The sequence below is a fragment of the Taeniopygia guttata genome, chromosome 37 (assembly GCF_048771995.1).
Source record: "Taeniopygia guttata chromosome 37, bTaeGut7.mat, whole genome shotgun sequence".
In the NCBI taxonomy this organism is placed as follows: domain Eukaryota; kingdom Metazoa; phylum Chordata; class Aves; order Passeriformes; family Estrildidae; genus Taeniopygia; species Taeniopygia guttata.
This window is the reverse complement of record NC_133062.1, coordinates 1,699,729-1,723,767: the sequence shown is the minus strand read 5'-3', so window position 1 is coordinate 1,723,767 and position 24,039 is coordinate 1,699,729. Positions and strand designations below refer to the sequence as shown.

Below are 24,039 nucleotides of genomic sequence, written 5' to 3'. Positions count from 1 at the left end.
GGAAAATCCCGAGGATTTGGGGGAAATCCTGAGGATTTGGGGAAAATCCCGGGGATTTGGGGGAAATCCCGGGGATTTGGAGGAAATCCCGAGGATTTGGGGAAAATCCCGAGGATTTGGGGGAAATCCCGGGGATTTGGGGGAAATCCCGAGGATTTGGGGAAATCCCGAGGATTTGGGGGAAATCCAGTGGTTATGGGGAAAATCGAGAGGTTATGGGGAAATCGAGTGGTTATGGGGAAAACCCCGGGGATTTGGGGGAAATCCCGAGGATTTGGGAGAAAATCGAGTGGTTATGGGGAAAATCCAGTGGTTATGGGGAAATCGAGTGGTTATGGGGAAAATCCCGAGAATTTGGGAGAAAATCGAGTGGTTATGGGGAAAATCGAGTGGTTATGGGGAAAATCGAGTGGTTATGGGGAAAACCGAGTGGTTATGGGGAAAATCCCGAGGATTTGGGGAAAATCCAGTGGTTATGGGGAAAATCGAGTGGTTATGGGGAAAACCGAGTGGTTATGGGGAAAATTGAGTGGTTATGGGGAAAACCCCGAGAATTTGGGGAAAATCAAGTGGTTATAGGGAAAATCCCGAAGATTTGGGAGAAAATCGAGAGGTTATAGGGAAAATCGAGTGGTTATGGGGAAAACCCCGAGGATTTGAGAGAAAATCGAGTAGTTATGGGGAAAATCGAGTGGTTATGGGGAAAAAACCTCACGGTTTTGGGGAGAAACTTCGTGATTTTCGGGGGGAAATGGAGGATTTGGGGGGAAAATCGAGTGGTTATGAGGGGAAATCGTGCGGTTATGGGGTGAAAAGCTGAGGTTTTCGGGAGAAAACAGATTTTATTTTCAGAAAAAAACCACATGGTTTCAAGGAAAAACCCGAGGTTTTGGGGAGAAAAATGAGGTTTTAGGGGAAAATCTAGCGGTTGTGGGGAAAACTCCGAGATTTTAGGGAGAAACCCCAGGTTTTAAGGAAAAACCCGAGATTTTGGGGAAAACCCCGAGGTTTTAAGGAAAAATCCGAGGTTTTGGGGAAAAACCTGAGGTTTTCAGGGGTTTTAACAGGTTGGGGTTGAGGAAGGGAGGTTTACTCTAAAATAAATGTCTTACTATTCATAATAATAAAAATAATATGATAATATAAATGATAATGATGACAATAATAGTAATTATCGGGAATAATGCAAATAAAATATAATATATAATAATGTAGCCATATAATGGCATATAAATCTACTAGAATAAAAGTATTATTATTATTATTATTATTATTATTATTATTATTATTATTATTATTATTTCCCCCACAAGGTGCACAGGCCCTTGCCAGAGGCCGCTCAGCACGGACTGATCACATTTCCCAACATTTTTACCCTCTTATTTCTCTTTTTTAACCTCCATTTTCCCCCTCATGTTTCCCTTTTTTTATCTCATATTTTCCCCCCCTCACATTTCCCACCATTTTCACCCTCTTATTTCTCATTTTCACTCTCTTTCCCCCTCATGTTTCCCATTTTCTTAATTCATGTTTTCAACCATTTTTTCCCCTCACGTTTCCCATTTTTTGCCTCAATTTTCCTGCCCCTTTTCCCTCATGTTTCCCACCTATTTTCCCTTCATATTTCCCTTTTTTCTCACTTTTCCTGCCATTTTCTCCTCCTGTTTTACATCTTTTTCCCTCATATTTCCCGCTTTTTTCCGCCCTCACATTTCCCTCCATTTTCTCCCTCCCATTTCCACCATTTTTTCCTCTCACATTTCCCACCCATTTTCCCCCTCACATTTCCCAATTTTTGCCTCAACTTTTCTGCTCTTTTCCCCTCATTTTTCACACCATTTCCCCTCATATTTCTCATTTTTTGCCTCACCTTTTCTGCCCATTTTCCCTTGTGATTCCCTCTCTTTTCTCCCCTCATATTTCCCTCCATTTTCTCCCCTCACGTTTCCCTTCATTTTCTCCCTCATGTTTATATTAATTTTTTCCTCTCACTTTTCCCACCCATTTCCCCCCTCACATTTCCCATTTTTTGCCTCACCTTTTCTATCCTTTTCCCCTCATGTTTCACATCATTTTCCCCTCATATTTCCCATTTTTTCTCACTTTTTCTGCCCTTTTCCCCTCCTGTTTTACATATTTTTCCCTCATATTTCCTGCTCTTTTCTCCCCTCACGTTTCCCTCCATTTTCTCCCTCCCATTTACACCATTTTTTTCTCTCACTTTTCCCGCCCATTTTCCCCTCACATTTCCCATTTTTTGCCTCACATTTTCTGCTCTTTTCCCCTCATTTTTCACACCATTTCCCCTTCATATTTCCCATTTTTTGCTTCACCTTTTCTGCCCATTTCCCCTTGTGATTCCCTCTCTTTTCTCCCCTCATATTTCCCTCCATTTTCTCCCCTCACATTTTTTCCCTCATGTTAATCTTAATTTTTTCCTCTCACCTTTCCCACCAATTTTTCCCTCATGTTTCCCATTTTTTGCCTCACCTTTTCTACCATTTTCCCCCCTCACGTTTCCCTCCATTTTTTCCTCTCAATTTTCTCACCCTTTTCCCCCCTCACATTTCCCATTTTTTGCCTCAACTTTTCTGCTCTTTTCCCCTCATTTTTCACACCATTTCCCCCTCAAATTTCCCATTTTTTGCCTCAATTTTTCTGCCCCTTTCCCCCCATGTTTCACACCTATTTTCCCCTCATATTTACCATTTTCCTCACTTTTCCTGCCCTTTTCTCCTCCTGTTTTACACCTTTTCCAATCATATTTCCCACTCTTTTCTCCCCTCATATTTCCCTCCATTTTCTCCCTCATGTTTCCTTCTATTTCTTCCTCTCACTTTTCCCACCTTTTTTTCCCCTCACATTTCCCATTTTTTTCCTCACATTTTCTGCCCTTTTCCCCTCATTTTTCACACCCTTTCCCCCCCTCGTGTTTCCCACCCACAATTTTCACTTTTCCTCTCGACTCACCCGCTCCATCTGGGTGTGTCCCCCTCGCTGTCGCCTTTCATTAGGCAATAATTGATATATTTAAATGAGAATAATTTATTTTTTAAAATCTATATAATTCTAAATGTTATGTTATGTTATGTTATATTACGTTATATTACGTTATATTGTGTTATATTACGTTATATTACGTTATATTACATTATATTACGTTATATTATATTATATTACGTTATATTACATTATATTACATTATATTATATTATATTATATTATATTATATTATATTATATTATATTATATTATATTATATTATATTATATTATATTATATTATATTATATTATATTATATTATATTATATTATATTATATTATATTATATTATATTATATTATATTATATTATATCATATCATATCATATCATATCATATCATATCATATCATATCATATCATATCATATTATATTATATTATATTATATTATATTATATTATATTATATTATATTTTTTAAAATATTTTTTAAAAACAAATAGGGTTAGGGTTAGGGTCATGGTTGGGGTCAGGGAATATTTGGAATATTAAAATGTAAATAATTTGAATATTTAAATTGCATTTTGGGTTAGGGTTAAAATTAAGAGTTAGGTTTAGGGTTATTGTCAGGGTCAGGGTTTTGGATGCGGTCAAGTTCAGGTTTAGGGGAAAATTGGAATATTAACATGAGAATAATATGGATATTCAAATTCAATTTGGGGTTAGTGTTTTGGTAAAGGTCAGGGTTAGGATTAATGAATATTTGGAATATTAAAATGAGAATAACTTGAATATTTAACATGGAATTTATTTTTTAAATGCAAATTTTCCAAAGGGTTTGGGTTAGGGTCAGGGTTATGGTTACCGTCAGTGAATATTTGGAATATTAAAATGAGAATAGTTTGAATATTTAACATGGAATTTATTTTTTAAATGCAAATTTTCCAAAGGGTTTGGGTTAGGGTTAAGATTAAGTTTAGAGTTGGGGTTTGGCTCAGGGTCATTGTCAGTACCACACTAAGTTTAGGGAATAATTGTAATATTAAAATGGGAATAATTTGAATATTTAAATTTGAATTTGGGTTAGGGTATGGGTTAGGGTCATGGTCATATTTAGGTTTAGGTTTAAAATTTGAGTTAGAGGAAGGTTTAGGATTAGGGTCAGATTTAGGATTTGGGTGAGAGTCCTTGTCAGCATCAGGGTAAGATTAGGGTATAATTTTAATATTACAATGCTAATAATTTGAATATTTAAATTTTTAATTTTGGTTATTTAATTATTAGGGTTATGTTCTTGATCCTATATTTTGCTAGGCTTAGGTCTAGGGCTGGGTTTAGGGGATACTTGATACATTAAAATACATTAAAATGTGGATAATTTGAGTATTTAAAAGAAATTTAATTTTTAAATGCGAATATTCCATATATCCTTCCCTGCTGGTTCCAAATCCTCACGGGCCGGATCCCCAGACCGCTTCCGACAAGATTCCCGGAAATTTTCAGTGGGATGGATCCCAGGATTAGGGTTAGAATTGGGATTAGGTTTAGGTTTACAGTCCTTTTGAGGATTTGGATTAGGGCCCTTGGCAGTGTCGGGAGAGTTTAGGGGTTAATTGTGATATTAAAATGGGAATATTCGGAATATTAAATTCCAGTTTGGATTAGGTAAGGATTATTTTTAGGATTGGGTTCATGGTCATAGTTAGGGTTAGGCTTAGTTTTAGGATTATGGGGTACGTGGAATATAAAAATGTGGATAATTTAAGTATATATTTAAGAAGTAATTTAATTTTTAAATGTGAATATTCCATAATTCCTTCCCTGGTTGTTTCAAACGCCCACAGGGCGGATCCCCAGACCGCTTCCGACAAGATTCCTGGAAATCTTCGAGGGGACGGATCCCAGGATTAGGGTTAGAATTGGGATTAGGTTTAGGTTTACAATCCTTTTGAGGATTTGGATTAGGGCCCTTGGCAGTGTCAGGTGAGTTTAGGGGTTAATTGTGATATTAAAATGGGAATATTCGGAATATTAAATTCCAGTTTGGGTTAGGTAAGGATTATTGTTGGGATTGGGTTCATGGTCATAGTTAGGGTTAGGCTTAGTTTTAGGATTATGGGGTACTTGAAATATAAAAATGTGGATAATTTGAGTATTTAAGAAGAAATTTAATTTTTAAATGCGAATATTCCATAGTTCCTTCCCTGGCGGTTTCAAATCCCCACGGGCCGGATCCCCAGACCGCTTCCGACAAGATTCCCGGAAATTTTCAGGGAGACGGATCCCAGGATTAGGGTTAGAACAGGGATTAGGTTTAGTCCTTTTGAGGATTTGGATTAGGGCCCTTGGCAGTGTCAGGAGAATTTAGGGGTTAATTGTGATATTAAAATGGGAATATTCGGGATATTAAATTCCAGTTTGGATTAGGTAAGGATTATTGTTAGGATTAGGTTATGGTCATAGTTGGGGTTAGGTTTAGTTTTAGGATTATGGGGTACTTGGACTATAAAAATGTGGATAATTTGGGTATTTAAGAAGAAATTTAATTTTTTAATGCGAATATTCCATATATTCCCTCCCTGGTGGTTCCAAATCCCCACGGGCCGGATCCCCAGACCGCTTCCGACAAGATTCCCAGAAATCTTCGAGGGGACGGATCCCAGGATTAGGGTTAGAACAGGGATTAGGTTTAGGTTTACAATCCTTTTGAGGATTTGGATTAGGGCTCTTGCCAGTGTCGGGTGAGTTTAGGGGTTAATTGTGATATTAAAATGGGAATATTCGGAATATTAAATTCCAGTTTGGGTTAGGTAAGGATTATTGTTGGGATTGGGATCATGCTCATAGTTAGGGTTAGGCTTAGTTTTAGGATTATGGGGTACTTGGAATATAAAAATGTGGACAATTTGAGTATTTAAGAAGAAATTTAATTTTTAAACGCAAATATTCCATAATTCCTTCCCTGGTTGTTTCAAACCCCCACAGGGTGGATCCCCAGACCGCTTCCGTCAAGATTCCCGGAAATTTTCAGGGGGACGGATCCCAGGATTAAGGTTAGAACAGGGATTAGGTTTAGTCCTTTTGAGGATTTGGATCAGGGCCCTTGGCAGTGTCGGGTGAGTTTAGGGATTAATTGTGATATTAAAATGGGAATATTCGGAATATTAAATTCCAGTTTGGATTAGGTAAGGATTATTGTTAGGATTGGGTTCATGGTCATAGTTAGGCTTAGTTTTAGGATTATGGGGTGCTTGGAATATAAAAATGTGGATAATTTGAGTATTTAAGAAGAAATTTAATATTTAAATGCAAATATTCCATAATTCCTTCCCTGGTGGTTTCAAACACCCACGGGCCGGATCCCCAGACCGCTCCTGTCAAGATTCCCAGAAATTTTCAGGGGGACGGATCCCGGGATTAGGGTTAGAACAGGGATTAGGTTTAGGTTTAGTCCTTTTGAGGATTTGGATCAGGGCCCTTGTCAGTGTTGGGAGAGTTTAGGGGTTAATTGTGATATTAAAATGGGAATATTCGGAATATTAAATTCCAGTTTTGGTTAGGGTAAGGATTATTGTTGGGATTGGGATCATGGTCATAGTTAGGGTTAGGCTTAGTTTTAGGACTATGGGATACTTGGAATATAAAAATGTGGATAATTTGAATATTGAAGAAGAAATTTAATTTTTAAATGCGAATATTCCATAATTCCTTCCCTGGTTGTTTCAAATCCCCACAGGCCGGATCCCCAGACCGCTTCCGACAAGATTCCCGGAAATCTTCGAGGGGACGGATCCCAGGATTAGGGTTAGAACAGGGATTAGGTTTAGGTTTACAATCCTTTTGATGATTTGGATTAGGGCCCTTGTCAGTGTCAGGTGAGTTTAGGGGTTAATTGTGATATTAAAATGGGAATATTCGGAATATTAAATTCCAGTTTGGGTTAGGTCAGGATTATTGTTGGGATTGGGTTCATGGTCACAGTTGGGGTTAGGCTTAGTTTTAGGATTATGGGATACTTGGAATATAAAAATGTGGATAATTTGAATATTTAAGAAGAAATTTAATTTTTAAATGCGAATATTCCATAATTCCTTCCCTGGTTGTTTCAAACACCCACAGGGCGGATCCCCAGACCGCTCCCGTCAGGTCCCGGCCTGAAAAACGGGAAAAGATTCCTGGAAATTTTCAGGGGGACGGATCCCAGGAGCTGCTTCTCCTCGGCGTCGAAGAACCGGAGCAGGCGCCGCTCCTGGTCCAGCAGCACCCCGAGCACGCGGCAGCGCCCGGAATTCCGCGCCAGAATCCCGCCCGGCAGCCGGAACGTTCCATGGGAATACTCCAGCCCCGGAGCCTCTTCCGCCGGGATGGAGGGGAAGGAATCATCCCGCAGGGAATCCGGGATGGGATTTGGGATAGCATCCCGCAGGGAATCCGGGATGGGATCCGGGGCGGAATCCCGCGGGGAATTCGGGATGGGATCCGGGATAGAATCCTGAAGGGAATCTGGGATGGGATCCAGGGTGGAATCCTGCAGGGAATCCTTCAGGGAATTCGGGATGGGATCCGGGGTGGAATCCTGCAGGGAATCCCGTAGGGAATCCGGGATGGGATCCGGGGTGGAATCCTGCAGGGGATCCCGCAGGGAATTTGGGATGGGATTTGGGATAGAATCCTGAAGGGAATGGGGGGTGGAATCCCGCAGGGCATCCGGAACGGAATTTGGGATGGGATCCTGCAGGGGATCCTGCAGGGAATCCGGGATGGAATTTGGGATGGAATTTGGGATAGAATCCTGCAGGGACTCTGGGATGGGATGCGGGATGGGATCCGGGATGGAATTCGAGATGGAATCATCCTGCAGGGGATCCCGTAGGGAATCCGGGATGGGATCCTGAATGGAATCCTGCAGAGAATCCAGGATGGGATCCGGGATGGGATCCAGGATGGAATTCCTCAGGGAATCATCCTGCAGGGAATCTGGGACAAGATCTGGGGTGGAATCATCCTGCAGGGAATCCGGGATGGGATCCGGGATGGGATCTGGGATGGGATCTGGGATGGGATCTGGGGTGGAATCCTGCAGGGGATCCCGCAGGGAATCGGGGATGGGATCCGGGATGGGATCCCACATGGAATCGCGCAGGGAATCGCGGATGGAATCGCGGATCTCCTCCCGGAGCACGCCCAGCCCCCAGGCGCTGCCGTCTCCCAGCTCCACTTCCCAGTAGTGCTTCCCGCCGGAAAATCCCTCCCGCGCCACGGCCAGCGCCCCGCACCGGGATCTGGGATCGGCGCCGATCCGGGAACGGCCGCGGATCCGCAGGGACGGGTCCGAGCAGCGCTCGTCCAGCGACAGCGCGGCTGCGGGAAACGCGGAGAGCCGGAGAGTTCCGGAGAGTTCCGGAGAGTTCCGGAGAGATCCGGAGAGTTCCGGAGAGTTCCGGAGAGTTCCGGAGAGTTCCAGAGAGATCGGGAGAGTTCCGGAGAGTTCCGGAGAGTTCCGGAGAGTTTGGGAGAGTTTGGGAGAGATCCGGAGAGTTCCGGAGAGTTCTGGAGAGTTCCGGAGAGTTTGGGAGAGATCCGGAGAGTTCCGGAGAGTTCCGGAGAGTTTGGGAGAGATCCGGAGAGTTCCGGAGAGTTCCGGAGAGTTCCGGAGAGTTTGGGAGAGATCCGGAGAGTTCCGGAGAGTTTGGGAGAGTTTGGGGGAGTTTGGGGGAGTTTGGGGGAGTTTGGGGGAGTTTGGGGGAGTTTGGGGGAGTTTGGGGGAGTTTGGGGGAGTTTGGGAGAGTTCCGGAGAGTTCCGGAGAGTTTGGGAGAGTTTTGGAACAAGAAATGGGAACAGGAAATGGGAATGGGAACGAGAAATGGGAATGGGAAATGGGAACAGGAAATGGGAACAGGAATGGGAAGCGGGAATGGGAACGGGAACGAGAAATGGGAACAGGAACGAAAAATGGGAAATGGGAACTGGAACAGGAACGAGAAATGGGAATGGGAAATGGGAACAAGAACGGGAATGGGAACAGGAATGGGAAAGGGGAAAGGGGAACGGGAACGGGAAATGGGAACGGGAAATGGGAACGGGAACAAGAATGGGAACGGGAACGAGGAATGGGAACGGGAACGAGGAATGGGAACGGGAAATGGGAACAGGAATTGGGAACAGGAGTGGGAATGGGAACGGGAACGGGAATGGAAAACAGGAAATGGGAATGGGAAATGGGAATGGGAATGGGAACGGGAAGCGGGAACGGGAAATGGGAATGGGAACAGGAATGGGAACGGGAAGCGGGAAATGGGAACTGGAACGAGGAATGGGAACGGGAATGGAAACGGGAAACGGGAATGGGAACGGGAATGGGAAATGGGAATGGGAATTGGGAACAGGAATTGGGAACAGGAATGGGAACGGAAAATGGGAACGGGAACGGGAACGGGAATGGGAACAGGAAATGGGAACACAAGCGGGACCGGGAAATGAGAAATGGGAACAGGAAATGGGAACAGGAGCAGGAACGGAAAACAGGAAATGGGAATGGGAACAGGAACGGGAACAGGAACAGGAACGGGAATGGGAAATGGGAAATGGGAACGGGAAATGGGAACGGGAAATGGGAACGGGAACAGGAAATGGGAACAGGAATGGGAACGGGAAATGGGAATGGGAACGGGAAATGGGAACGGGAAATGGGAAATGGGAACAGGAGCGGGAAGCGGGAATGGGAACTGGAACAAGGAATGGGAATGGGAAATGGGAACGGGAATGGGAAATGGGAACGGGAATGGGAACGGGAATGGGAACGGGAATGGGAAATGGGAACAGGAACGGGAACAATGAATGGGAACAGGAAATGGGAACGGGAACAAGGAATGGGAACAGGAATGGGAATGGGAAATGGGAATGGGAAATGGGAAATGGGAACAGGAAATGGGAATGGGAATGGGAAATGAGAACGGGAAATGGGAACGGGAAATGGGAACAGGAACGGGAAATTGGAACAGGAAATGGAAACAGGAAATGGGAATGGGAAATGGGAACAGGAAATGGGAACAGGAACGGGAATGGGAATAGGAATGGGAAATGAGAACAGGAACAGGAATGGGAAATGGGAAATGGGAACGGGAATGGGAACAGGAAATGGGAACAGGAACAGAAACGGGAATGGGAACGGGAAATGGGAACGAGAAATGGGAGCAGGAATGGGAACGGGAAATGGGAATGGGAAATGGGAACAGGAATGGGAACGGGAACGGGAAATGGGAACAGGAATGGGAATGGGAACGGAAACGGAAAACAGGAAATGGGAATGGGAAATGGGAACAGGAAATGGGAACGGGAAATGGGAATGGGGATGGGAACGGGAACGGGAATTGGGAACAGGAACGGGAACGGGAACGGAAAACGGGAATGGGAATGGGAACAGGAAATGGGAATGGAAACGGGAACGGAAAACGGGAACGGGAAGGGAAAACGGGAATGGAAACGGGAACGGGAAGGGAAAATGGGAATGGGAACGGGAAGCGGCCCCGGGGGTCGGGCCGGACTCACCCGCGTGGCTCTGAGCCCGTCGGAATTCTGCGTGGAAAGTGGCACCAATTACAGGCAATTAATTAACGGTAATTAACGGTAATTAACGCTCATTTGCATACCGCCGGCGGGGCGGGCCCACTCACCCAGCTGGGCCCGGATCTGCTCTGGAATGAGAAATCCCCGGAGTGACGCCCGAGATTCCCCAATTCCTGAAAATCCCCAAAATTCCCCAAATTCCCCAAATCCCCGAAAATCCCAGAAATTCACAGAAATCCCAGAATTCCTGGAATTCCATAAATTCCCCAAATTCCCCAAAATTCCCAAATTGCCAAAACTCTCAAATTCCTGAAAGTCTTAAAAATTCCCAAAATTGCCAAAAATACCCAAATCCTTGAAATTCCCAGAAATTCCCAAATTCCTGAAATTCCTGAATTACTGAAATTCCCCAAAATTCCCAAATGAAAAAAAAAAAAACTGAAATTAAAAAAAATTCCCAGAAATTCCCAAAATTCCCAGAAATTCCCAAAATTCCCAAATTCCTGAAGTGCACAAATTCCTAAAATTCCCCACAATTCCAAAAATTCCCGAATTCCTGAAATGCCCCAAAATCCCTGAAATCTCCCGAATTCAGGAATTCCTGAGATTCCCAAAAATTCCCAAAATTACCTAAATTACCCAAACTCCAGAAATTCCCAAAATTCACAAATTCCCTAAAATCCCCCCAAATTCCCCAAAATCCCCAAATTCTCGAAATTCCCCAAAATTCCCAAATACCCAAAATTTCCTTAAATTCACGAATTCCTGAAATTCCAAAAAATTCCCATCAATTCCTGAAGTTCCCAAATTTGCTAAATTCACAAATTCCTAAAATTCATCAAAATTCCCCAAATTCCCCAAATCCCAGAAATTTCCTGAAATTCCCCCAAATCCAAGAATTCCCAAAATTCCTGAAAATCCTGAAAATGCCCCAAATTCCCCAAATACCTGAAATTCCCAAATTCCCGTAAATCCCAAATTATTTGAATTCCCCAGAATTCTCGAATTTCCTCAAAATTCCCCAAATTCCCAAATTCCTGAAATCCCAAAATATCCCCCAGAATCCCCAAAAATCCCAAAAAATTCCCAAAAATTCCCCAAAATTCCCAGAATTTCCCCAAAATTCCCGAAATTCCCTCACCGAGCCGCGTCTCCATCTCCTGCTGCTCTGCCGGGCACAAAAGGAAATAATAATAATGATTAATTAATTAATTATTATAAAATGCCATTGATTATTAATTAATATTAATTATTAATTATTTATTAGAACATCAAATTATTTATTAGAAATGAGTAATTATTATTGAATCAATAATTATTATTTAAAGATATACTAACTATAATAAATTAATTTATTATTAGAAATTAATAATTACAAATTTTTCTTTTATTATTCATAATCATTATTAGACAAATAAAATAATTAATAGTTAATACTTTATTCGGAATAATTTTTTCTTAAGAAATTGAATTAATTAATTATTTCTATTAGATAATAAAATTAATTAATAATTAACATTTTACTATTAATAGTAGATTATTAAAAAATTGAATCATTATTAATTTATTATTAGACAAATCAATTCATTAATAATGAACATTTTATAATTAAAAAAGGATTATTAGAAAATTGAATTCACTAATAATTTATTATTCAAAAATTTAATTAATTAATAACGAATATTTTACTACTAATAAGGGATTGTTTAGAAATTGAATTAATTCTTAATTTATCATTGGAAAATTAAATTCATTAATAATGAACGTTTTACAATTAATAATGGATTATTAGAAAATTGAATTCATTATTAATTTATTCTTAACAATTTAATTAATTAATTAATAATGAACATTTTACTATTAATAATTTATTATTATAAAGCAGAATTCATTATTAGCAATGAATACTTACTAATGAACATTTAATTATTAATAATTTATTAATAGAAAATTCTGAATTAATTGGAAATTTCCGAAGTTGTTTTGTGTCTTTTGCCCCAAATAATCCCAGATTGATTCCCGGGCTAATTATTAATTACTGCAGGCATTGATGAATTAAAGCATTAATGAATTAATTAGGGATTAATTAATTCCGATTAATTGGCACAAAGGGATTTTTACCCCTCTGGAGCTTCTCGGACGCCTCCTCTGGGAACAACAAAATCCAATTATTAATTGGAATTATTAATTGGAATTATTACATGGGAATTATTAATTGGGAATTACTCATTGCAATTATTAATTTGGAATTATTAATCTACATTATTAATTTGAATTTTTAAATGGAAATTGTTAATTGTAAATATACATTGGCAATTACTAGTAGAAATTATTAATTTGAATTATTAATTGGAAATTGTTAATTGGCAATTATTAATTGGAATTATTAATTGTAAATTGTTAATTGGCAATTATTAATTGGCAATTATAAATTGAAATTATTAATTGGAAATTGTTAATTGTAATTAATCATCGGCAATTATTCATCTGAAATTATTAATTGGGAATCACTCATTGGAATGATTCATTGGGAAATATTAATTGGAAATTATTAATGGCAATTATTAATCGGGAATCATTGCAAGTGTGAATTGGAATTGTTAATTGGCAATTTTAAATTTGCATTTATTCATTGGAATTATTAATTGAAACTAAGAATTAATTAGTGCTGCTCTGGTAATTAATAGTTGTTGCTATCAATAAATAATACACGGAGTAATAATAATAATAATAATAATAATAATAATAATAATAATAATAATAATAATAATAATAATAATAGTAATAATAGTAGGTAATCGCTAATGATATGGCAATAGGTAATTAATTACCGGTTATTAATGAATTAATTAGTGTCCATTGAGGAATTACTTAGCAGTTTGTAATGAATTTTGAACGGCTATTAATAGATTAATTAGGGGTTATTAATTAATTAATTAGGAGTTAATAATGAATTAATTAATAACCATTGAGGAATTAATCATCAGTTTTTAATGAATTATTAGCGGCCATTACTAGATTAATTAGGGGTTATTAATTAATTAATTAGGAGTTGATAAAGAAATAATTAGCAGTTAATAATTAATTAACTAATTAATTAATGAATTCTCACCCAGCTCCATCCTGAGCTCCTCCATCTCTGCCGCAGCCGGGAACGGGAATTCCGAAAATTTGGGAATTTTGGGGAAATTTGGAGAAATTTGGGAATTTTGGGATTTTGGGGAAAATTGAGAATTTTGGGAATTTGGAATTTGGGGATGGAAATTCCAGAAATTTCAAGGCGATTTGGGAATTTTAGGAATTTTGGGAATTTGGGGATTTGGGAGTTTTGAGATTTTGGGGATTTTGAGGGAATTTGGGAATTTTGGGAATATTGAGGATTTCTGGGAAATTTGGGAATTTCAGGGGAAATTGAGGAATTTGAGGATGAAAATTCCCGGAATTCCAAGGGGATTTGGGGATTTGGGAATTTGGGGATTTTGGGAATTTGGGGATTTGGGAATTTGGGGATTTTGGGAATTCCCAGAATTCTGCGGAAATTTGGGAATTCTGGAAAATTTTGGAATTTGGGGATTACGGGAATTTTGGGGGTTTTGGGGCATCTGGGGACGGAAATTTGGGAATTCTGGGGGATTTGGGGAATTTGGGATGGAAATTTCTGGAATTCCAAGGAAATTTGGGAATTTGGGATTTGGGAATTTCAGGGGAGTTTGGGGATTTTTGGGGAAATTTGGGGATTCTGGGGGGGATTTGGAAATTTGGGGATTTTTGGGGAAATTTGAGGATTTTGGGAATTTGGGAATTTGAGGGAAATTTGGGAATTTCAGGAAATTTGGGATTTGGGAATTTGGGAATTCCGGGCCGGGCTCACCCTCGCTGATTTCCTGCTGGGATTTCCCTGGGAACGAAATTGAATTGAAATGGATTTGTTTAATTTAATTTAATTTAATTTAATTTAATTTAATTTAATTTAATTTAATTTTATTTTATTTTATTTTATTTTATTTTATTTTATTTTATTTTATTTTATTTTATTTTATTTTATTTTATTTTATTTTATTTTATTTATTTTATTTTATTTTATTTTATTTTATTTTGTTTTGTTTTGTTTTAATTTATTTTATTTTATTTTATTTTATTTTATTTTATTTTATTTTATTTTATTTTTAATTTAATTTAATTTAATTTATTTTATTTCACTTAATTGCATTTTATTCCATTTCATTTCAATTAAAATTTTCTTTCATTTTTAAATTTAATTTAATTTAAATAATTTATTTTAATTGAATTGTATTTATTTAATTCCATTTCAATTAATATTTTTTTTTATTCCATTTTATTCCATTTCATTTCATTTAATGTTTTCCTTTATTTTTAAAATTAATTTAATTCCTTTTTTTCTTTCAATTTAATATAATTTTATTTAATTCCATTTCAATTAATATTTTATTTTATTTTATTTCTCTCATTTATTTTATTTCAGTTTATTTAATAAAATTTCATTTCATTTCAAATAAATTCCTATTTTATTATTTTATTTTATTTTATTTTATTTTATTTTATTTTATTTTATTTTATTTTATTTTATTTTATTTTATTTTAATTGGGGATTTATTTAATTCATTGGCATAATCAATACTAATTAAAATTATTCATTTATTTATAAATACCTTATAATTTATATATATTTAAAATAAAATATAGAAAATTATATATTCATATTTTCTGTATAATTAATATATAATATAATTATTATATAATATTCTATAATTAATTCTTTATTAATTTATAAGTAAATCAACAAAATACCATTTATTTTAAATTAAAATTAATTTAAATGAAAACTAAATGAAATTAAAAATAATTTAAGATAAGTTTAAAATAAGTAATCAATTAATTAATTAATTAATTAATGCACTCACGCTCCTGAGCCACGACCCGGCGATCCCCTGGGGAAACAGGGGGTAATTAATGCCTAATTAATTGGCAATTAATGGGGAAATTATGGGTAATTAATTGGTGCATTATGGCTAATTAATTGCTAATTAATCTATAATAAACGAGTAATTAACGGGTAATTAATTGCTACACTATGGGTAATTCGTTGTTAATTAAAGGCTAATAAATGGGTAATTAATAGTTAATAAGTGTGTACATTATGAGCACTTAATTGGTAATAATGGTTAATAAATGGGTAATTAATTATGGCTATTTAATTAGTAAATAATAGTTACTGAATGGGTAATTAACAGGCAATAAATCGGTACATTATTGGTAATTAATTGGTAATTAATGGCTAATAAATGAGTGATTAATGGGTAATTATGTGGCACATTATGTGTAGTTAATTGGTAATTAATGGGCAATAAGTCGGTACATTATGGGCAAATAATTGGTAATTAATGGATAATAAATAGGAAATTAATGAGTAATACATTGGTAGATTATGGGTAATAAATGGTTAATAAATGAGTAGTTAATGAGTCTGTAATTGGGTCAATTATGGGTAATTAATGGGAAATTAATGGGAAATTAATAGGGAAGGAATGGGTAATGAATGATTAATTAGTGGGAAATGACCAAATAATTACTGGGTAATTATTGGGGATTGAATAAATAATGAATGGGTAATTAATGGCCAATAAGTGCGTTATTAGGGTGTCATTAATGGGTAACTTATGGGTAATTAATTGGTAATTAATGGGAAATTAATGGGGGAGGAATGGTTAATGATGGGGCCCGAATGGGCAATTAATGGGTAATTAATGGGTCAATTATGGGTAATTAATGGGAAATGAACGGCTAATTCTTGGGGAATTTACAATTAATTAATGGGTAATTAATGGCTAATAACACAGTTATTGGTGGGTCATTAATAGGTAACTTATGGGTAATTAATTGGTAATTAATGGGTAATTAATGGGTAAATTATGGGTAATTAATGGGGAATGAATGGGAAATGGTTGCTTAATGAATGGGTAATTAATGGCTAATAAGTGCGTTATTAGGGGGTCATTAATGAGTAACTTGTGGGTAATTAATTGGTAATTAATGGGAAGTTAATGGGGAGGAATGGTTAATGATGGTAATGAATGGACAATTAATGAGTCAGTTATAGGTAATTAATGGGAAATTAAGTGATTAAATGTAATTAATGGGTAATTAATGGGAAATTAAGTAATTAATGGGAAATTAAGTGATTAAGTGAAATGAATTAGGGGGTCATTAATGAGTAACTTGTGGGTAATTAATTGGTAATTAATGGGAAATTATTGGGGAGGAATGGTTAATGATGGTAATGAATGGATAATTAATGGGTCAGTTATAGATAATTAATGGGATATTAAGTGATTAAATGTAATTAATGGGTAATTAATGGGAAATTAAGTAATTAATGGGAAATTAGGTGATTAAGTGAAATTAATTAGGGGGTCATTAATGAGTAACTTGTGGGTAGTTAATTGGTAATTAATGGGAAATTATTGGGGGAGGAATGGTTAATGATGGTAATGAATGGACAATTAATGGGTCAGTTATAGGTAATTAATGGGAAATTAAGTGATGAAATGTAATTAATGGGAAATTAAGTAATTAATGGGAAATTAAGTGATTATGTGAAATTAATTAGGGGGTCATTAATGAGTAACTTGAGGGTAATTAATTGGTAATTAATGGGAAATTAATGGGGGAGGAATGGTTCATGATGGTAATGAATGGACAATTAATGGGTCAGTTATAGGTAATTAATGGGAAATTAAGTGATTAATGGTAATTAATGGGTAATTAATTGGAAATTAAGTGATTAATGGTAATTAATGGGTAATTAATTGGTAATTGACAGGTATTTAATTGGTAATTAATGGGAAATTAATAGAGAAGGAATGGTTAATGATGGGTAATTAATGGAAAAATGGAAATCAAAGGGAATAAAGGGAAATAAAAAGGAAATTAAAGGAAATCAAAGGAAATTAAAGGAAATAAAATGGAATAAAAGGAAATAAAAGGGAATAGAAGGAAATAAAAGGAAATCAAAGGGAATAAATGAAATAAAAAGGAAATTCGAGGCAAATAAATTTGAATTAAAGGGAATTAAAGGAAATAAAAGGGAATTAAAGGAAATCAAAGGGAATAAAGGAAATAAAAAGGAAATTGGAGGCAATAAATGAGAAATAAAGGGAATAAATGAGAAATAAAAGGGAATAAAGGGGAAATCAAAGGGAATCAAAGGGAATGAAAGGAAATCCAAGAGAATAAAGGGAAATAAAAAGGAAATTGGAGGGCAATAAATGGAAATAAAAAGGAAATCGGAGGGCAATAAATGAGGAATAAAGGGAAATAAAAAGGAAATTGGAGGCAATAAATGAGGAATAAAGGGAATAAAGGGGAAATCAAAGGGAATTAAAGGAAATCCAAGGGAATAATGGGAATAAAAAGGAAATTGGAGGGCAATAAATGTGAAATAAAGGGAATAAAAAGGAAATTGGAGGCAATAAATATGAAATAAAGGGAACAAGGGGCGTCGCTCACGGCGCAGGCGCAGCGCGGCCGCCAGCCCCAGCCCCAGCGCCAGCGCCGGCAGCAGCAGCAGCGGCGGCAGCGGCCACGGAGACGGGAACAGCGCGTCTGGAAAAGAACCGGAAAATAGGGAAAATGGGAATTGGGGCGGAAAAATGGGAATTGTGGCCAAAAAAACACGGAAATTCTGTAAAAAATTGGAATTACGGCAAAAAAACCACAGAAATGCTGTAAAAAATTGGAATTACGGCAAAAAAATAAGGGGGGGTTATGGTAGAAATAGATGTTCTGTCAGAAAATGGGAATTTTGGCAAAAAAAAATTTGGAAATTATGGTAAAAATCGGGAGGTTTGTGGGAAAAAGGGAAATCGGTAAAAAAAATGGGAATTCTGTTAAAAATGGGAATTCTGTCAAAAAAAGGGAATTCCATCCAAAAGAGGAATTCCATGAAAAAATGGGAATTCTGTCAAAAAAAAGGGAATCACATCCAAAAGAGGAATTCCATTTAAAAATGGGAATTCTGTCAAAAAAAGGGAATCACATCCAAAAGAGGAATTCCATTTAAAAATGGGAATTCTGTAAAAAAAAAAGAATCCCATCCAAAAGAGGAATTCCATTTAAAAATGGGAATTCTCTCCCAAAGTGGGATTTTTATATCCTTAAATTCTGAATTTTTCATTCTCGAACTGGGAATTTCCCCATTCCCAAAGTGGGAGTTTCCCATTCCCAAAGTGGGAATTTCCCACCTCAAATTGGGAATTTTCCCATTTCCCATCCCAGACTGGCGATTCCATCCCAGCCAATCAGGGCCTTCCCAATCCTCTGGAAAAACAAAAAAACCCCCAGAAAACAGCAGAATACCCCAGAAAACTGCAGAGAACCCCGGAAAACCCCAGAAAAATCCCAGAAAACCTCGGGAAATTCTAGAAAACCCCAGAAAACCCCAGAAGATATCAGAAAATCCCAGAAAAATCCCGGAATCCCCCCCCCCCCAAATCCAGAAAACACCAGAAAATTCCAGAAAACCTCAGAAAATTCCAGGAAAACCCCACGATCCTCCAGAAAATTCCAGAAAACACCAGAAAACCGCGGAAGTTATCAGAAAATCCCAGAAAAATCTCGGAATCCCCCAGAAAATTCCATAAAACCCTAGAAAACCCCAGAAAACCCCAGAAGATACCAGAAAATCCCAGGAAAATCCCAGAATCCCCCAGAAAATTCCAGAAAACCTCGGAAAATTCCAGAAAAAAATCCCAGAACCCCCAGAAAATTCCAGAAAACTCCAGAAAACCCCAGAAAATTGCAGAAAACCCCAGAAGATACCAGAAAATCCCAGAAAAATCCTGGAATCCCCCAGAAAATTCCAGAAAACCCCAGAAAACCCCAGAAAAATCACGGAATCCCCCAGAAAATTCCAGAAGACCTTGGAAAATTCCAGAAAACCCCAGAAAACCCAAAAAAACCCCAGAAGATATCAGAAAATCCCAGAAAAATCCCGGAATCCCCCAGAAAATTCCAGAAAACACCAGAAAATCCCAGAAAATTCCAGAAAACTCCAGAAAACCCCAGAAAATTGCAGAAAGCCCCAGAAAATTCCAGAATCCCCCAGAAAACCCCAGAAAATTCCAGAAAATTCCTGAAAACCTCGGGAAATTCCAGAAAACCCCAGAAAACCCCAGAAAACCCCAGAAAACACCAGAAATTCCCAAATAATCCCAAAACCCCCCCGGAAAACCCCGTCCCACCCCAACGCCCATCAGAATTCCCATCTCCCGGTGGGCGCCATTCCCATCTGGGAATTCCCGCGCGGAACGTCGGCTCACCGGCGATGACCACGGCGCTCTGCGCGGCCCCGTGCCGGTGAAGGGCGCGGCACGCGGCGGCGTTGCCGGAGCCCGGCCGCAGCAGCACCGAGCTGCCGCCGTTCCCGCGCGGATCCGGCGCCGCCGGCAGATCCCGGTCGGTGCCGGTGATCCAGAGGAGGCGGTCGGGCGGCAGCGGCGGCGCCGGGAGGCACCGGAGACGGATCCCGTCCCCCTCCGGCCCCTCCACGATCAGCAGCGGCTCCCGGAGCTGCCCTGAGGAGCGGAGAGGGAAATCACGGAGATGTCGGGAGGGGTTGGGGTCAATAGTCCTGGTTTGATTGGGATCAATAATCCTGATTGATTGGGATCAATAATCCCGATTGATTGGGGTCAATAATACCCAATTGATTGGGGTCGATAATCCTGGTTTGATTGGGATCAATAATCCCGATTTATTTGGGTCGATAATACCCAATTGATTGGGGTCAATAATCCTGGTTTGATTGGGATCAATAATCCTGATTGATTTGGGTCGATAATACCCACTCGATTGGGGTCAATAATCCAAATCGATTGGGGTCAATGATCCTGGATTGATTGGGATCAATAATCCTGATCGATTTGGGTCAATAATCCAAATCGATTGGGGTCAATAATCCTGGTTTGATTGGGATCAATAATCCCGATCGATTTGGGTCAATAATCCCCAATGGATCAGGGTCAACAATCCCCAGTGGATCAGGATCAATAATCCCAGATTGATTGGGGTCAATAATCCAAATCGATTGGGGTCAATGATCCCGGATTGATTGGGATCGATAATCCCGATTGATTGGGGTCGGTAATACCCAATTGATTATGGTCAATAATCCAAATTGATTTGGGTCAATAATCCTGGTTTGATTGGGATCAATAATCCCGATCGATTGGGGTCGGTAATACCCAATTGATTGGGGTCGATAATCCAAATCGATTGGGGTCAATAATCCTGGTGTGATTGGGATCAATAATCCTGATTGATTTGGGTCGATAATACCCACTCGATTGGGGTCAATAATCCTGGTTTGATTGGGATCGATAATCCCCAATGGATCAGGGTCAATAATCCCCAATGGATTAGGGTCAATAATCCCCAGTGGATCAGGATCAATAATCCCGGATTGATTGGGGTCAATAATCCAAATCGATTGGGGTCAATAATCCTGGTTTGATTGGGATCAATAATCCTGATTGATTTGGGTCGGTAATACCCAATTGATTGGGGTCAATAATCCACATTGATTGGGGTCAATGATCCCGGATTGATTTGGATCGATAATCCCCAATGGATCGAGGTCAATAATCCCCAATGGATCAGGATCAATAATCCCCAACGGATCAGGGTCAATAATCCCCAATGGATTAGGGTCAATAATCCCGGATTGATTGGGGTCAATAATCCAAATCGATTGGGGTCAATAATCCTGGTTTGATTGGGATCAATAATCCCGATTGATTGCGGTCGATAATACCCAATTGACTTGGGTCAATAATCCAAATCGATTGGGGTCAATGATCCCGGATTGATTGGGATCGATAATCCCGATTGATTGGGGTCGATAATACTCAATCGATTGGGGTCAATAATCCTGGTTTGATTGGGATCAATAATCCTGATTGATTTGGGTCGATAATACCCAATTGATTGGGGTCAATAGTCCTGGTTTGATAGGGATCAATAATCCCGAATGATTTGGGTTGATAATACCCAGTCGATTGGGATCAATAATCCTGGTTTGATTAGGATCAATAATCCTGATTGATTTGGGTCGATAATACCCAATTGATTGGGGTCAATAATCCTGGTTTGATTGGGATCAATAATCCCGATCAATTGGGGTCGGGAATACCCAATCGATTGGGGTCAATAATCCTGGTTTGATAGGGATCAATAATCCAAATCGATTTGGGTCAATAATCCTGGTGTGATTGGGATCAATAATCCCGATCGATTGGGGTCAGTAATACCCAATTGATTAGGGTCAATAATGCCCAATTGATTGGGGTCAATAATCCTGGTTTGATTGGGATCAATAATCCCGATTGATTGGGGTCGGTAATACCCAATGGATTGGGGTCAATAATCCAAATCGATTGGGGTCAATGATCCTGGATTTATTGGGATCAATAATCCCCAATGGATCAGGATCAAGAATCCTGGATTGATCAGGGTCAATAATCCCGGATTGATTTGGGTCAATAATCCCAGATTGATTATGGATCCCAAACAATGGGTTGGGATCAATATCCTGGGATTGATTGGGATCGATAGACCCAGATTGATTGGGATCAATATCCCGGAATTTTTGGGGTTTCCCATTCCCAGGATTTTTGGGGTTCAATATTCCCAAATTTCTGGGGTTCCCCATTCCCAAATTTTTGGGATTCGATATTCCCAAATTTTTGGGGTTCCCCATTCCCGGGATTTTTGGGGTTCCCCATTCCCGGGATTTTTGGGGTTTCCCATTCCCGGGATTTTTGGGATTCAGTATTCCCACATTTTTGGGGTTCCCCGTTCCCGGGATTTTTGGGATTTCCCCTTCCCGGGATTTTTGGGGTTCCCCATTCCCGGGATTTTTGGGGTTCCCCATTCCCGGGATTTTGGGCTTTCCCATTCCCGGGATTTTTGGGGTTCCCCATTCCCGGGATTTTTGGGGTTCCCCATTCCCGGGATTTTTGGGGTTCCCCATTCCCGGGATTTTTGGGGTTCCCCATTCCCGGGATTTGGGATCCCCATTCTCGCTCGGATCACGGCTCCGGGGGAATTTGGATCCCGAATTTCTGTCCCCCGATCCCACAAACTCACCTATTATGGGATGGAGCACGGAGAGCACCAGGAGCAGCAGCGGGGTCGGGATTCCCGATCCCATTCCTGATCCCATTCCTGATCCCATTCCCGATCCCATTCCTGATCCCGATCCTGATCCCGATCGTGATCCCGGTCCTGATCCCAGTTGTGATCCGGATCCCAATCCTGATCGCGATCCAGATTCCAATCTGGATCCCAACCCTGATCCCAATACTGATTCAAATCCTGATCCTGATCTCAATCCCGATCCCGATCCCGATCCCAGTCCCAATCCCGATCCCGATCCCAATCCCGATCCCGATCCAAATCCTGATCCCAATCCCGATCCTGATCCTGATCCTGATCCTGATCCCAATCCCAGTCCCAGTCCCAATCCCAATCTCAATCCCGATCCCGATCCCAGTCCTGATCCCATTCCTGATCCAAGTCCTGATCCCAGCCGTGATCTGGATCCCAATCCAGAACCTGATCCAGATTCCAATCCGGATCCCAACCCTGATCCTGATCCTGATCCAAATCCTGATCCCAATCCTGATCCCGATCCTGATCCTGATCCGGATCCAAATCCTGATCCCAATCCCGATCCTGATCCTGATCCTGATCCCAATCCTGATCCTGATCCGGATCCCAATCCTGATCCCAATCCCGATCCTGATCCCAATTCTGATCCTGATCCCAATCCTGATCCCGATCCTGATCCCGATCCCGATCCCGATTCCAGTCCTGATCCCAATCGTGATCCGGATCCCAATCCAGAACCCGATCCAGATTCCAATCCGGATCCCAACCCTGATCCCGATCCCGATCCTGATCCCGATCCTGATCCCGGTCCCAATCCCAATCCCAATCCCAATTCTGATCCCAGTCCCAATCCTGATCCCGATCCCGATGCTGATCCTGATCCTGATCCTGATCCCGATCCCAGTCCTGATCCCAATTCCAATCCTGATCCCGATTCCAATCCTGATCCAGATTCCAATCCTGATCCTGATCCCGATCCTGATCCCAATAGTGATCCGGATCCCAATCCAGAACCTGATCCAGATTCCAATCCAGATCCCAACCCTGATCCCAATTCCAATTCCAATCCTGATCTAAATCCTGATCCCGACCCTGATCCAAATCCTGATCCCAATCCCAATCCCAATCCCAATTCTGATCCCAGTCCCGATCCCGATCCCGATCCCGATCCCGATCCCGATCCCGATCCCTATCCCGATCCTGATTCAAATCCTGATCCTGATCCCAGTCGTTATCCGGATCCCAATCCAGAACCTGATCCCGATTCCAATCCGGATCCCAACCCTGATCCCAACCCTGA

At 39.6% G+C, this 24,039-nt stretch overlaps 1 protein-coding gene across 1 annotated transcript; it reads right to left on the bottom strand.

Annotated features, from left to right (window-relative positions):
* Positions 1 to 7,088: 7,088 nt before the first annotated feature.
* Positions 7,089 to 22,829, bottom strand: LOC140681543 (uncharacterized). Its single transcript, XM_072921455.1, has 11 exons — positions 22,716 to 22,829; positions 19,889 to 20,143; positions 18,078 to 18,173; positions 15,473 to 15,499; positions 14,422 to 14,448; positions 13,663 to 13,689; positions 12,672 to 12,698; positions 11,692 to 11,718; positions 10,658 to 10,678; positions 10,533 to 10,559; positions 7,089 to 8,344 (listed from the first exon to the last, which is right to left on the bottom strand). Exons 1-11 carry the CDS (start codon positions 22,813 to 22,815, stop codon positions 7,089 to 7,091), a joined length of 1,890 nt encoding a protein of 629 aa, XP_072777556.1. The 5' UTR covers positions 22,816 to 22,829.
* Between the last annotated feature and the right edge of the window lie 1,210 nt (positions 22,830 to 24,039).

What these genes read in the sequence shown, in the direction of transcription:
- LOC140681543 (XM_072921455.1), bottom strand. Translation starts at nt 22,815, where the DNA reads ATGGGATCGGGAATGGGATCAGGAATGGGATCAGGAATGGGATCGGGA. An exon ending in CCAGCAGGAAATCAGCGAGG is followed by an intron (nt 13,690 to 14,421) that starts GTGAGCCCGGCC and finishes CGGCTGCGGCAG; the next exon opens with AGATGGAGGAGCTCAGGATG. An exon ending in GGAGCTCAGGATGGAGCTGG is followed by an intron (nt 12,699 to 13,662) that starts GTGAGAATTCAT and finishes TGTTGTTCCCAG; the next exon opens with AGGAGGCGTCCGAGAAGCTC.